Source organism: Dermochelys coriacea, chromosome 9 (genome assembly GCF_009764565.3).
Source record: "Dermochelys coriacea isolate rDerCor1 chromosome 9, rDerCor1.pri.v4, whole genome shotgun sequence".
Classification (NCBI taxonomy): domain Eukaryota; kingdom Metazoa; phylum Chordata; order Testudines; family Dermochelyidae; genus Dermochelys; species Dermochelys coriacea.
In genome coordinates, this window is record NC_050076.1 from 27,794,034 (window position 1) to 27,809,198 (window position 15,165).

General features: G+C 50.5%; 1 protein-coding gene across 2 annotated transcripts in view; it reads right to left on the reverse strand.

The window, feature by feature from the left end:
* Positions 1–15,165, reverse strand: part of MED12L (mediator complex subunit 12L) — a 335,742-nt gene that overhangs the window by 262,170 nt on the left and 58,407 nt on the right. For both annotated transcript variants that reach the window (XM_043492366.1, XM_038415603.2), the window contains exons 8-10: positions 14,803–14,952; positions 14,116–14,215; positions 12,860–12,996 (exon numbers count right to left, since the gene is read on the reverse strand). In XM_043492366.1, the coding sequence (XP_043348301.1) occupies positions 12,860–12,996; positions 14,116–14,215; positions 14,803–14,952 (387 nt within the window). The remainder of the gene's footprint in view (positions 1–12,859; positions 12,997–14,115; positions 14,216–14,802; positions 14,953–15,165) is intronic.

Consider the following 15,165-nt stretch of genomic DNA (forward strand, 5'->3'; position numbering starts at 1 on the left):
GGAGTGCTGCTGCGACCCCCAGAGTGACGCCTCTATAGTGCGCTATAAGGGGAGCCGCGCACTCACCCCACCCTCGGTTCCTTCTTGCCGAACCAACTCCGACAGAGGGGAAGGAGGGCGGGATGTGGAATAGACATGAGCAACACATCTCGAAGAAAGCCAGTTATGGAACAGGTAATTGTCCTTTCTTCTTCGAGTGCTTGCTCATATGTATTCCACAGTAAGTGATTACAAGCTATGTCTGATGGAGGTGGGTAGGAGTTCACAGATTCCCTGGCTGAAGCACAGCTCTACTGAAACCAGTGTCATCCCTGGCGTCAGAGACAATCACATCATGCGAGATGAATGTGTGAACTGAGGACCAGGTAGCAGCTCTACAGATGTCCTGGATAGGGACATGGGCCACAAAGGCAGACAACAAGCCCTTGTCGAATGCGCCCTCACGATCGATGGTGAGGGAACCCCTGCTAGGTCGTAGCATGTGTGGATGCACGATGTGATCCACTGGGAAAGTCTCTGGGTGGAGATCAGTTGACCCTTCATGCGCTCGGCTAAAGCAACAAATAGTTGCGAAGACCTGCGGAACGGCTTAGTCCGATCCAGATAAAAAGCCAGTGCCCTGTGCACATCAAGGATATAGAAGCGGCGTTCCCCGTTAGAGGCATGAGGTTTGGGGCAGAGGACAGGCAGGAAGATGTCCTGGTTCATGTGGAAGGCAGAGACCACCTTAGGGAGGAATGCAGGGTGTGGGCAGAGCTGAACCTTGTCCTTGTGAAAGACCACGTGGGGGATCGCAGGTCAGGGCCCTGAGCTCCGAAACCTGCCGAGCTGACTTGATAGCCACGAGGAAGGCTACCTTCCATGAAAGGCGAGACCAAGAGCATGTGGCCATGGGCTCGAACGGGGGCCCCAAGAGGCGGGATAACACCACTGTGGAATGGGGGTTCTAGCATACGGAAAGGACTGGTCTTGCCCCTTGAGGAAACGCGCGGTCATGGCATGGGAGAAAACCGAGCAGCCCTGGACCGGCGGATGGAACGCCGATATAGCCACCAGGTGCACCCTGACGGAGGAAGGTGCCAGACCCTGAGTTCTAAGGTGAAGGAGGATAAGTTGGAGTGGGGCAGACCCTGGGGAAGTACCCTGCTCGCCCACCCACCTGGAGAACCTGGACCACTTTGCCAGGTAGGCTCGGCGCGTGGATAGCTTCCTACTTTCTAGGAGGACATGCCTGATCCCTTCTGAACACCTTCTCTCCTCTGCATCTAGCCATTCAGCAGCCACACTGTCAAATGGAGAGTGGCCAGGTTGGGGTGGAGATGGCGGCCCTGGTCCTGAGAAAGTAGGTCTGGGTGGAGCAGCAACAGCCGCAGAGAGGCCACCAGCAAGCTCAGGAGGGTCCTGTACCAATGCTGCCGGGACCAAGCTGGGGCGATCAGGAGGACATGTGCCTTGTCCATTTTCACTTCCTCCAGGACCTTGCCGATGAAGGTGAACGGGGAAAAGGCGTAGAGGAATTGACCCGACCATGACAGGATGAAGGCATCTGAGATTGCATTCCTCCCCACCCCCACCTGGAACAGAACTGGTGGCAACACTGGTTCAGTCGGGTCGCAAACAGGTCTATTTGGGGAGTGCCCCACGCTCAGAAGAGCTGGTGAGTGACCTCCGAGCGGAGCGACCACTCGTGTTGGGAGGAGAAAACCCTGCTCAAGCCATCAGCCTGTGTGTTATTGACTCCTGGCAGGTGGAAAGCCTTCAGGGAGATGTCGTGGGCTATACAAAACTCCCAGAGCCTGATGGCTTCCTGGCAGAGGGCTGAGGACCTCGCCTCACCTTGCTTGTTGATGTAAAACATTGCAGCAGTGTTGTCCGTGAGTACTCTGACCACCTTGCCATGCAGTTGTGAGCTGAACGCCACACAGGCTAAGCGTATTGCCCTGAGCTCCCTGACATTTGTGTGAAGGGACAACTCTGAGACCGACCACATCCCTTGGGTCTGTGAGCTCCCTATGTGGGCCCAGCCCAAGTCCGACGCATCAGACACTACGTCTAGTGACAGGGTTGGGTCCCAGAAGGGAATCCTCTAGAGCATATTGACCAGGCAGGACCACCATTTTTGCAAGGCGATCACCAGTGCTGGTACAGTGAGGACTTTGTCCAGCCTGTCTCAGGCCTGGGAGAACTCAGAGGCCAGCCAGAGTTGGAGGGGGCCTCATCTGAAGTCTGACATGGCAGACCACGTATGTGCACGCCGCCATGTGGCCCAGGAGCTGCAGGCTTGCCCTGGCTGTGGTCACGGGGAACTCCGTGACCGAGGATATGAGCCCCTTCAGGGTCTGGAACCTGCCCAGGGGAAGGGAGGCTGTTGCCTTGGAGGCATCCAGGAGAGCGCCTATGAATTCTATGCGCTGCACCGGAACCAATGTCAACTTGGCGTCGTTTACTAGGAGGCCCAGGTTGGCACACGTAGCCAAGAGCAGCTGCACATGGTCTTGTACCCGAGATTGCAAGCTGCCCTTGAGCAGCCAGTCATTGAAATAGGGAAATATCTGGACCCCTCAGCGTCTGAGGTAGGCCGCCACAATCGCCATACACTTTTTGTGAATACCCTGGGTGCGGTGGACAGACCAAATGGGAGGACCATAAACCGGTAGTGGTCCTGTCCCACCAAGAAACGAAGGAAGCGTCTGTGCCCCTCCAATATATGGATATGGAAGTATGCGTCCTGAAGGTCCAGGGCCGCATACCAATCGCCAGGGTCCAGAGAGGGTATGATACATGCCAGAGAGACCATGCGGAACCGGCATTTGGCCATGAACCAATTGAGGTCTCGCAAATCCAGGATAGGTTTGAGCCCCCCTTTCGCCTTCAGGATAAGGAAGTAACGGGAGTAAAACCCTTTTCCCTGGAACTCCCTTGGAACTTTCTCCACAGCTCCCAAGCGGAGGAGCCAACCCACTTCCTGCTCTAGCAGGGATACATGTGACAGGTCCCCCCTGCCGTCCCAGGGAGGGGGATGGGAAGGCGAGGGTGAGAAACTGTAGCGTGTAGCCCTGGGAAATGGTGCAGACTCAATGGTCCGATGTTATTCGGGACCATTCTGCAAGGAACGCAGACAAGTGGTTTCTGAAGGCAAACTTTATTGGTAGGAGGGTCCTCTCTGGTTGCAGGAGGGTACCCGGGTGCCTCCTGTCAAAAACGCCTCTTTCCCTGCTCCTTGCCCCTCAAGGACCCAGGCTGCGGGGCAGAGTGAGACTGCCTCCGAGGTCGCCTCTTTTGGGTCTTGGACCTCTTATAGGCGGGCTCATATCTTGGCTGGGGAGCCGGAGCAGGAAAGGCTTGTCCTTGGCAGGCGGGACATAAAGCCCAAGGGTTTGCAGGGTAGTACGCGAGTCCTTCATGCCATGAAGTTTCACGTCTGTTTGTTCCACAAACAGGTCCTTGCCATCGAAGGGAAGATCCTGCATCACAGACTGTGCCTCGGTAGAGAGCCCGGACAGCAGTAGACACAACACCTGTGCATGGACACCGCAGCCGTGTCAGCTGCATCTGATGCTGCCTGCAGAGCAGCCTTTACAACAGCAGCACCCTCCTCCACAAGCGCCTTAAATTCCTTCCTTTCACGCTCTGGAAGGGAGGGTTTGAATTTGGGCAGTGACCCCACAAGTTAAACTCATAACGGGTAAGGAGGGCTTGGTGGTTGGCCACGCGGAGCTGGAAAGTGGATGATGAATAAAGCTTCCTAACAAACGAGTCCAGCCTTCTAGAGTCCTTATCCTTGGGTGTGGGTCCTGGTTGACCAAGTCTCTCCCTAGGATTTACAGACTCCACCACTCGGGAGTTGAGGGCCAGGTGGGTATAAAGATACTCGTTCCCTTTTGTGGGCACAAAATATTTGCGCTCTGCCTTCTTTGATATTGGCACAAGGGAGGCCGGCATTTGCCAGAGGGCATTGGAAATGTTAGCCACCCCTTCATGCAGCGGTAGGCCCAGTACCGAAGACGAGAGGACATTGAAGAGCGAGTCTGAGGGTCCCTCCATCTCCTCAGCTTGGAGTTGGAGGCTCGACGCTACTCGCTTCAGTAGCTCCTGGTGAGCCCAGAAGTCCTCCTGCGATGCGGAGGGGGGTGGGGCTGTAACCTTGTCATCCGGCGTGGGGGAGCAGGCCAGTACAGAGCTCTGCACGTCAGCCGGCGCCGCGGGATCCACCCTTTGGTCAGGCTCCATGTGCGGTGCCAAGGATCCACGACCTGCCGATCTATCCCTTGGAGGCCTGGATAGTGAGGTGGAGGGAACCTCCAACGCCCCTGCTATCGAACGAGCCCCTTGCTTGGCATGCACAGGGGGCCAGGGGGTCCACTGGCACCACTGTCCCTGCCATGGGAGCCCTTGCCACTGATTGTACTGCGGACCAGCTGATCGGGTTGGCTGGGCTGGGACATAGGAGGCCGCAGGTGGGTCGAGGTTGGGGTTACCAACGACCTATCGGTACCATGGGAACAGTATAATCAATGGTGCAGAGGACAACATCTGCCACGGGACCAGGACTCCAACATCAAGGAACGCTGCCGCCTCGAGCCACTACTTCGAGACGCTACGACATCTAGATCCACAACGATGCGGCGCTGGCGATCCCCCCCCGGGAGTCATGGGCATGGTGCCTCAAGAAGAGAGAACTGGAGCATGAATGGCGACGGCACTCACGTCAGGAGTAGCCACGGTATCTCCGACGAGAAGAAGAGCGCCTACGGCGCTTGTGCCTGTCCCTTCGATACTCTCTGCTCAGCGTGGAGCGGTGCCTGGAACTCCGATCCGACGGCACCCGACCAGACAACCTCGTGGGTGATGAAAGCGGAGGCTGGAGACTGTGCCCTGACAGGATGCTTTGTGGGCCCAAGAGCAGTCCCTTGACCGGGATCTGCATCGGGTTGGGGTCCACTGCCTAGAGCCCAGCAGCGGCTTGCCTCTAGAGCGAGGCCCAGGTGCCGGTGGTGCCTCGGGGACCTGCAGAGTCATAATGTCTCGGGCCGCCTGCAGGGCCTCTGGCATCAAAGGCATCCAGACATTCGGAAAGGCCTGAGTCGATACAACTGGGCTGCTCCACTCAACATGAGTCGAAGCTCTGGAGCCCGGGGGGGGAACTGGGACTGCCCAACTCAGGTCTAGCTTCTCCCCTTGCTTTTTCTCAACGCCGCTGAGAAGATGGGGCCTTTCTCTGTTTCTTAGACGGGGAGCGGTGCCAGCCACTGGAAGGTGCCGGGGGATCACTGCGCTCCGAAGACGAGGTGCCCGATGCCGAATCTGCTTGGAGCTAGTGCAGACTCCATGAGAAGGGCCTGAAGTCTAATGACTCTTTCCTTTTTGGTTCTAAGTTTAAAGGACCTGCAGATCTTACAGCGGTCGCTAATGTGGGATTGACCCAAGAAGCGGAGACAGTTGGCGTGCAGATCACTTCTGGGCATCGAACACCTGCAAGAGTGGCACGATTTAAACCCTGGGGCACAGGGCATGCTCCGGCCCGAACACTAACTAACTGAACTAAACCTTGTTGAACACACACACACACACACACACACACACACACACACCACTAACAACAAACAACGAGTTCTGGGACGAACTACAGCGAAGCAAAGCTGGAGCAAGTAGTTCCGATGCACCCTCACTGGCAGCAAGAAGGAACTGAGGGTGGGGGGGAGCGCGCAGCTCCCCTTATAGCGCTATAGAGGTGCCACTCCAGGGGTCGCAGCAGCGCTCCCTTTACGGGTACTGCTAAGGGAAAAACTTCCGGCACCGGTGCACGTGGTGAGCATGCACACCTACTGTGGAAAACACATGAGCAAGCACTCGAAGAAGAGCCCCACCCACTTTCTGCAAGTATCCCACACCGGCCTCAGTATTTAGTCCACTGTTCCCCTCTAGATCCTCATTTTGGGTGACCTCATCTACTCATGCAGTTTCAAAATGCCATCTTTATGTTGATGATTCTCAAAATCGTCCTGCCCACTATCTTACTCAATCCATTTATGTACCTCCTCCCCTGCATATGTCGCTGTAATTCAAACTTGCACAGCCAAAGCTGAACCCCTATTTTTCAGCCCATAGCTTCTTCACTTCCCCATTCTCCATCACTGATGCCATTCCACCCCCTCCCCTCCCCCCCACACACACACACCATCCACTCCAAAGGACATCTGCAATTCCCCCTCTCAGCTACCCAACATGTTCATGAAGCTGCTAAGACCATCTCTCTGGCCCAATCTGACTACATTGCCTCCCTCTTGATCCTCTACTTCTCCACTGCATCAAAGTTTAAACTTCAAGGCCCTGCCTAACACTTTCACTCAACACCTTCACTTATCCACATTTGCCTTGTCACATTACCCCCAGTCCTTAAACTCTTCCAGCCTTGATGCCCCATCATTCATTTCTCCCACAACTACTTCCACATTTGTTTCATCACACAACCTCCATGCTTGAATTGCGCTTCCTCAGCTGGTTTACCAGGTCACTCCACTACCCTCATCAAACCTCTCCCTGCAGCGAAGCAACGACTCACTGGCACGGTGCCTCCTGCTGGTCATCTCGGGAATTAGCTCTCCAGCCTCCGGATCGCCCTCTGCAGGCCAGTGTCTCACCTGCCTTATGCCCCCCCGTGTCCCTCCTGGATCCTGGTGCCCCTTACCCTGGAGTTCTGCCCACCGCAGTACCCCACAGTTTGGGTCTCCCCTCCCAGGGGAACCCCCAACCCTCTAAACCCACCTTGCCTCAGTGGCTACTGCCAGTCATCATCTAGCCACCACTCACTGGGGCAGATTGCAGTGTAATGGCCACTCATCACTGGCAAGGAGGTTGGACCAGCTGCCTCTGCCTATCCTCAGGCTGCCCCTCTGCAGCCCCAGTACCTTTTGGGACTTTACCAAGGCCTGCAGCCAGGAGTTTTCTAGGCTGGAGCTCCCCAGCTCCCTTTGCTCTTCCCCAGCACTGCTCCACTTAAGGCACCTCGCTCTCAGGCGGCTAGCCCTTCCCACTCCTGGGCTAGAGTGAGACTCCCTCAGCTTCTGGCCCTCAGCCCTCTTATAGGGCCAGCTGTGGCCTGACCGGGGCATGGGCCCTGCTGTGGCTGCTTCCCCCCCCAATCAGCCTAGCTTTTCCCCAACTGCAGCCCTCTCCAGGGCTGCTTTAACCCCTTCAGGGTTGGAGCAGGGTAACTACCGCACTACACTCCCTAAGAGCCATTTGTTCTATGACAGCTGAAAGAAATAAAAAGATTTTTACATCTTCCATAAAAAAAAAAAACAATCATTCATGGAATCAATAAGATACGTTGGTGGCAAAGCACCACTCAAAATATCTGGTTTTTTGGTCTCTTCATTCTAAGGTCTTCATGGCAGGGAGTGTGTCTTCCCTGTATTTCTGTACAGTGCCTAGCACTTTTGGGGCACTCCTATAGTGTAAAATAAACACTACCATAATTTACTATTTTCATGATGAAGTTTTACAATTCATCAACCATGGAAGCAGGAAAAAAAAATGCCAAACATGCTACGGTGACTTCCTATCAATCAGGGATAACACATACAGTCCTATCAAACAGGGATAATGCATACAGACATGCTACGGTGGCTTCCTATCAATGAGGGATAACGCATACAGTCCTTCATACTGAATTTTGCTTTAAATAATGGTTAGCGTGCAGATACTCTGGTGCTGTGAGCACTATAAAAAAAACAAGGACAGGCCACAATGTTACATAAATGGTTAGCTAAAAATAGGAGTACAGGCATAAGCCCATGATTGAGAGCTTCTTGTTGCAAACACAGACAGCCTGCTTCTAACAGACTGAAATCAAAACCAGATACACGTCAGAGGCCTTCTAGCTGAGTACAGATCTACTCTCTTGAGTATGTGACTTCTACAAAAGGTAAAGATGAAGTACAGCTGGTCTAAGTAAACTTGCAAGGGCCATAAAGGTGCCTCATAACAAACTGCCACCTAGTGGCTCAACTACACTTTCCTAAATTATGTACAAGGTACATGGACTAACTAATACAGAGGCTATGATTTACATTATACTCATGGTCACCACACACCTGTCAGTTATTAAGATGCAGGAGCTCTCTGAAAGTCAGTGAGCAGATGACAACATACATCATAAGTGGTAATATTTTCCACTGTTAAAAACTCAAATATCAGATAATGCTCAGTAAACACTGGAAAACGGCCCGTCAGCAATACAAGGCTCTCCCACTTCCTATTAGTCAACTTACGCATCATATCAAGCAGCAAGTTACAATCCTCTGAAAACCCTAATCAGGTTCTGTTAGTTTAAGGGAACACTTTGTAATTTAACATAAGCCTAGGAGCCAAACAGGGAGGACAGGAGGGGAAAACTGAAGTCTCTCAATCAACTGGCATAAATGTGTTTATTTTCCTCCTAATTCCTCTAACCAGCTAATGCTATATAACCAACGTGCAAGTATGTTTGACTTCAACAGATTACTGTGAAAATGCCTCAACTCCCCACCACCATATACTGAAATAAAGTTGCCATTTCAAAGCCTTCAGAAAGTGGTCTGCTCTTAGGGTGACCAGGTGTCCAGTTTACAACCGGAACACTCAGTTGAAAAGGGACCCTGGTGGCTCTGGTCAGCACCGCTGACTGGGCCATTAAAAGCCCGGTCAGCAGTGCTAATGCAAGCTAGTCCCTACCTGTCCTGGGCACTGTGCTCCGCCCTGGAAGCGACCAGTAGGTACAGCTCCTAGGTGGGGGGGGGGCGCCACAGGCTCTGTGTGCTGCCCCAACCCCGAGCATCAGCTCCGCACTCCCATTGACCGGTTCCCAGCCAATGGGAGCTGGGAGGAAGTGCCTGAGGGCGAGAGCAGCACATGCCATGGAGCCTCTTGCCCTCTCCCCCACCGCCTAGGAGCCAGACCTGCTGGCCACTTCTGGGGTGCAGCACGGAGCCAGGACAGGCAGGCAGCCTGCCTTAGCCCCACTGACCAGGAGCCGCCTGAGATAAGCCCACGCCCCAACCCTGAGCCTTCTCCTGCACCCCAGAACCTGTACCCCCTGACCAGAACTCTCACCCTCCTCCACCTCAACCCCCTGCCCCAGCCCAGAGCCCCCCCCACATACCCTGAACCCCTTATCCCCAGCCCTACCCAGAGCCCTCACTCCTCACCCCAACCTCCTGTCACAGCCCGGAGGACCCCCCCCCCCTGCAACCTGAACCCCTAATTTCTGGCCCGCACTCCATTTAGATCCCTCACCTCCACCCGCATCCCAATCCCCTGCCCCAGTCCAGTGAAAGCGAGTGAGGGTGGGGGAGATCGAGCCACTGAGGGAAGGGGAATGTAGTGAGTTGGGCGGGACCCTGGGGAAGGGGCGGGGCTCAGGTGTTCAGTTTTATGCCAATAGAAAGTTGGCGACCCTACCTGCTCTGCCAAGGAAGGGCCAGATTTTAACAGAAAAGTTCAGCACCTAGAACTGGGGCCAAGTTTTCAAGAGATCTCAGCTCCCATTTAGACACCAAAAATAAGCGGGGGAGATTGTTTTTGTTTTGAAGAGAGCTCAAGGCATTGGGTACTGAGTTCCTTTGAAAAAAATCCATCCTTAAGTGTCACAAAGGTTGCTGCTCGGCACTAAACTCTGCTGAATAATCTCACCCCACACATACAGGAACAAAAAGGTGCACAAGCCAATAGTTATGGACATACTTAGTAAGGGACCAAGATCACTAAAAGAAGAAGTTACAGGGAGTCAAACAATTAATCTGAAACATATATTTCTAGGACAGGGCAAAGTGCTAACCCTCACTCACTATCTTTTTTACACACACACACACACACACACACACACACACACACAGAGTGCAATGCTCAGCCTGACCTCACACTCTGGACCTGCTTCTGCCGCATCCCTCAGCTCACAGCTCTGCCTGCCTGGGACATGCACAACAAGCAGACCTCCTCCCCTCCCCTCAGAATCATAGGAGCAGATCTGGCCATTTGGAACATCATTTCCGTAACAGAGGCAGGTAAATTAGAGTTACTCTGATGCAGAACACAGGGAGAAAGACACAAAGCAGAGGGTCAGATAGGCCAGGAGAAAGTCAGCCCAGATGGAGAGCCAGGAGAATGTGGTGGTACAAAGAAATGTTGAGGATGTGCAAGGGGTGAATAGAGGCAAGAGTGAGGGTGAAAGGAGAACAAGAGGAGATAAACAGATGCCAGAAGAGAAAAATAATGGGAATGACAAAAAAAGACCATAAGAGAAAAAGGAAAACAAAAACAAAAACAAAAAAAAAGAGAGAGAGAGAGAAGCAGATACATAATAAGGATGAAGAAATTCCATTTTGCTGCCAGCAATGCCTTTTTGTAAAATACAGACAGAAGATGAGGAATCCATTCAGACCCTGGGAAACACCAGAGCAATAAGGAAGAGCCAAATAACCTGACCCAAAGGAGGAAAATGAAAACAAAATACTAAATGCTAGGAGCAGCAAAGGGTGTCACTTTTCTTGTAGTTTAAGAGTTTCAGACTTTTGTTGGGGAAATCTCCCAGCTTTTTCACCATGATTTAAGATTCAGAACCTTCAGCAAATTCATCTTCTTGCTTTAACATTTCTTCTTCCTCTCTCTTTCCCCACTATCATTTCAGTCTGACTCCACTGCAGTAAGCGCCTCCTCTTGGACCCCAGCAGAACAAAAAAATCCTTCCAACCCATCCATATACAGGAGTCTAAAATATGTAGTTTGAAGGCGATCTTGCTGTAGTTTTAAAATTACCAAACTATGTAAGGGCTACAACTGTATATTTATACACGAAACAATCACAAGAATCAAATGTGTTGAAAGGTTCTGTACCAGTATCTGCTGATCTATTTAATCCACTTTGTAATTTGATCCATATGTGCTGGAACTAGGGGTGCTGGAGGTTTGGTAGCAACCAGGGTTTGAAGTGGTTTCCATCATATACAGGGTTTACAGTTTGATTCAGTGGCTCTCAGCACCCCCTGTACAAATTGTTTCAGCACCCCTGACTGGATCCCAATTTTCACTTTGCTACAGGAACCTAAAGGCTTGATCCATCAAAACCTTACTCACAAGTCATATTTGCATGACATTTCAGTGGGATACTTGCATGAGTACGGATTACAGGATACAGCCCTAAATTAATCTTAACACAGCAAGGGATGACAAAGGAAAGGAGTGGAAGATCATTCAATAGGCTTAAACACTCTGAGTGAGCTCCTGTTTCCATGGAAGTCAACAGCAAAACTCCCCTTGGAACAGGATTTTACACCTATGTATATGCTTTGCAGTTAATTCTATTTTATTTTAATCTAATTAATTGAATATATCAGAATTTGCGGCTGGCATCCAGAATAAAGACTGTGGTGATAGAATCCCTGTTACAACACACATACATACCCTATAATCATGCTGTGAAATTATATAAATGCAGTATTTGTTATTAGGCTGAAGGCAGCTTTGACAGATTCTTGGAACTGTTTGAAGTGGTTAATGCTGGACTAACCCATTATGAGCTGAAGTTAGGTTCTGCAGAAGGCTATGGGATCAATTTCACTCTTCCCATGCATGGCCTGCAAAGGTTAGTCAGCCCCAGAGGCAGATTAAGGTTTCCCAGGGCCGTGGGTCAGAGCAAGTGGGGGGCTCCTTCCCATCCCTTCCACCTGCAATCTCGTCCCGTTCTGCCCCTTCCATCTATGGGCCCGCCAACACCCCACCCCTTTCTTCCTCTTCCCTGGGAAGCAGTCCCTACGCCACCAAGTGGTCCCCTCCACATTCTGCCCTCCCCGTGACCCATTTGCTCCTTTCTCCTCCCCACCCCCCACCTACTGCAGCCCCAACACTGGAGAAGCTCTGTCCCTGCACCATAGCCCCAGCAACATAGCAGGGAGTGACAGCTCCTTCAGTCCTGGGGCCACAGCAGGGGTCCAGGTGCCACGCTTCTGCAGGGGACCAGGATCAGGGTGCTGGAGCTTCTCCTGCCCTGCCCAGTGGGGTCGGGGCACTGGGGGCTCTCTCTGCCAGAGACAGGATTGGGACCCACTGGTGGGGCTACCCCTGCCTGGGGGCTTCTGCCAGGGTCGGGACTGCTGGGAGAGGAGCTTCTCCTGGGGATGGGGGATGCATTTCTGGAGGAGGAGCTTCTGGGGGGGCTTCTCCATCCCGTGGCTTCTGCCAGGAATGGGGTCGGGGAGGGTGCTGTTGGGGGCGGGGCTTCCCCCATCTCACAGCTTCTGCCAGGGAATGGATCGGGGGGGCAGTACTGCTGGGGGGGTTCCCCCATCCCACGGCTTCTGCCGAGGCAGGGGGGCACTGCTGGGGGGGGTTTCCCCCATCCTGCGGCTTCTGCCAGGGAAGGGAAAGGTGCTGCAGGGGGGGGTTTGTGGGCCCAATGGCTAATCCGCCACTGCCCAGAGCACCAGTAAGCCTCTTGGAGCAGCCCCAGGGGGATGTGATCTGGAGTTCCTAAAGAAGATTATTAAGGAAATAAAATAAGCGTTGTACCTGTTGAGAGGAGATAGTTTGAGGGAATCAGGGGGGTGGGACTCTCTCCTTTCCCTCTATTCACAATGAGGGGCAAGGGAGCTATGCTCCAGTGGAGAAAGAGTATTCCTTATAAAAAAGGGCTTAGGTCATATAACACTGAAGAAGTCTCTCATAACAATGAGGAACCATTTTCTCCTAACAACGTTACTACGCAGTGCATGTAAACTAAACAAAGACATGAAACTTTAGGGCCAAACTTTTATAAAATAATTGCAATGAATAAAGGAATCATGAGCCTACAATTTCTGAAGTGGGTTTGGAGAAACTTAATTACCTCTTGGTTATCTTTGTTCTGGTTTGCCCAGAAAATCTTGTGATAAAGAGTCTCCATTGAATTGCTGGAATCTGATCTGTCAAAACAGTGTCGATCCAAAACCTCCAGTGTATGCAAAACTCGGCTGATGGTGACCCCTAGATATGAAAGTTTTTTTTAAAAAAAAGTAACCAAATACTTTACCAGAAAAATTCTTTGTTACAGCTGTTTTCACTGGATGCATGCAGCACTAACATCTGGGTGAAATGAACACAAAAGCCATCTCCACCCCACCCCTAAAAAAGGGAGGGAAGTTGAATTTAATGTTTATGGTACTATGAAAGTGCTAATTTGGGTGGTGGATCCGATGACATTGGGGATTGGTCCTGCTTTGAGCAGGGGGTTGAACTAGATGACCTCCTGAGGTCCCTTCCAACCCTGATATTCTATGATTCTTTGACATGACTCCTGTCCTCAGCCAACATGACTAAAATCAAATTAACTTCCCCGTTGGTCTCTGAAAAGCAAAAAGAATGGTCAGTCATCATCAACCTGGGCTAGATTTGAACCAATGACCTAAGACCAAACGCACTCACTCTCTTTATCAGTCCTCTGAGCTACTGCAGCCCACCAAAGCTGCAGATGGTGATCTTTAGTAAGCAATAGCTGATCCAATGATGAAAGATATGGTATGCTAAATACTTTCTTGTATTCTAAAAATACATCTAGAGATTAACTAAATCCTGTCTGTTACCAGAAATCTATGCACACACAAACCCTACTATTACAACTGCAAGTTTTTCCAGTCCTTAGGTGGTGTCCTCACTGCCCTTCTTGGAACACTCCCACCCTCAGGGATCTTTACATGCTCCCTTCTCACATCGACCAAACCTACAGTTCAGATGGGTTACATACGGTTTCCCTCAGGAGCCCAAAACCACTACGTCCTGCGTCAGCAGAAGAGTCAGGGAAGATTATCCCCTATGGACTGAAGAGGCTATTTCTGCAAATTTTCATATCCCCACTTGGTCCAAGAGTTTAGGATTCACTAAGCCCAGAACTTGAATTGTAATGATCCCTCCCGAATAATAATCATGCTAACACACCACCAATCCAAAAACGAAAAAAATACATGGTGCCTGTTACTTTGTGTCAGTCTATCAAATCTACACCTAAAATTAATCACAATGTGATGTAATCAAGCCCTCACACAAATATGCAAAACCTAGGACCCATATTTTTCCAACAACATTTACTTTGCATTTGACTTGCTTTACCTGCAGTTGATTCTTGGCACTTGTCAAAAGACCATCGCACCTCCACAGCACAACCTCGTTGTTTTATCTGCTGCTCTACTTCATAAATCTTTGCCCGAACCTAAAAAGGATTATTGTTGCTTATTAGCTAGTGGCTGGGAAGCCACAATTCTCATCTCAAGCACATTTCTCTGCATGAGTAAGGTATACAACAGTGTATCGCAATTTTTCCTATATTAGGAAAAAAGTACCCTCAAGCATAGAGTGTTCAACTGGTTTGATTTTTTTTTAATCATCATCATCTTCATTTCAGGACTTGTATTCACCCCAACAATACTGTATGAGTGAAAGTTTTTCAGGTCATGAATGTCGCACTTTACTAGCAGCTGCAACAAGTCTCCTGCTAGTTGTTGTTTTGTGCCATTAAATAACATCAATTTAAATTAACTCAAGATCTTTCCTTTGAAAGCATTAACAATACTGCTATTCAAATGCACAATACTTTAATCCAAACAATCCCATCATTCATAAAGATTTGCCAAACAATTTAGTACACCATAACTAATACAATTCTAAAGCTAACATGTAACTAATCCCAAACCAAGAATATAGGCATACCTAAATTTGCTAGTCTTAATGAGCATGAAATATTACGTTTTTGGAAGGTACACAGAATATAGACCTTTGCCCTGTAAAAAACAAGCCTACCTGCTGATTAAATGCTGAATTTCCACCTGGCATAGGTAAACTAGATGGAGCAACTTGAAGTAAATCCAGAGGAGAGCCTGGATTAATGCTCTTACTTTCATTCATGGAATAATTCCACACCAAGGCACTTGGGCAACAGAGAGTTACAGTCTGCAAGCAACAATGTAAAGTAGTTAGAAGTAATCTCCTTTGCAGAACATTTGCCACAGACAGGGTCACAGCTAAACACCAACAAAAGGAGATAGTCTCTTGAACTAAATCACTTCTGCCTCACAAATGCAGTGAAAATGACTAAAAAGAGACCTTTGCAAAACCATTTGCTTTTTAAAATATCAGTGTGGGAAATTAAATTAAAATGGTATT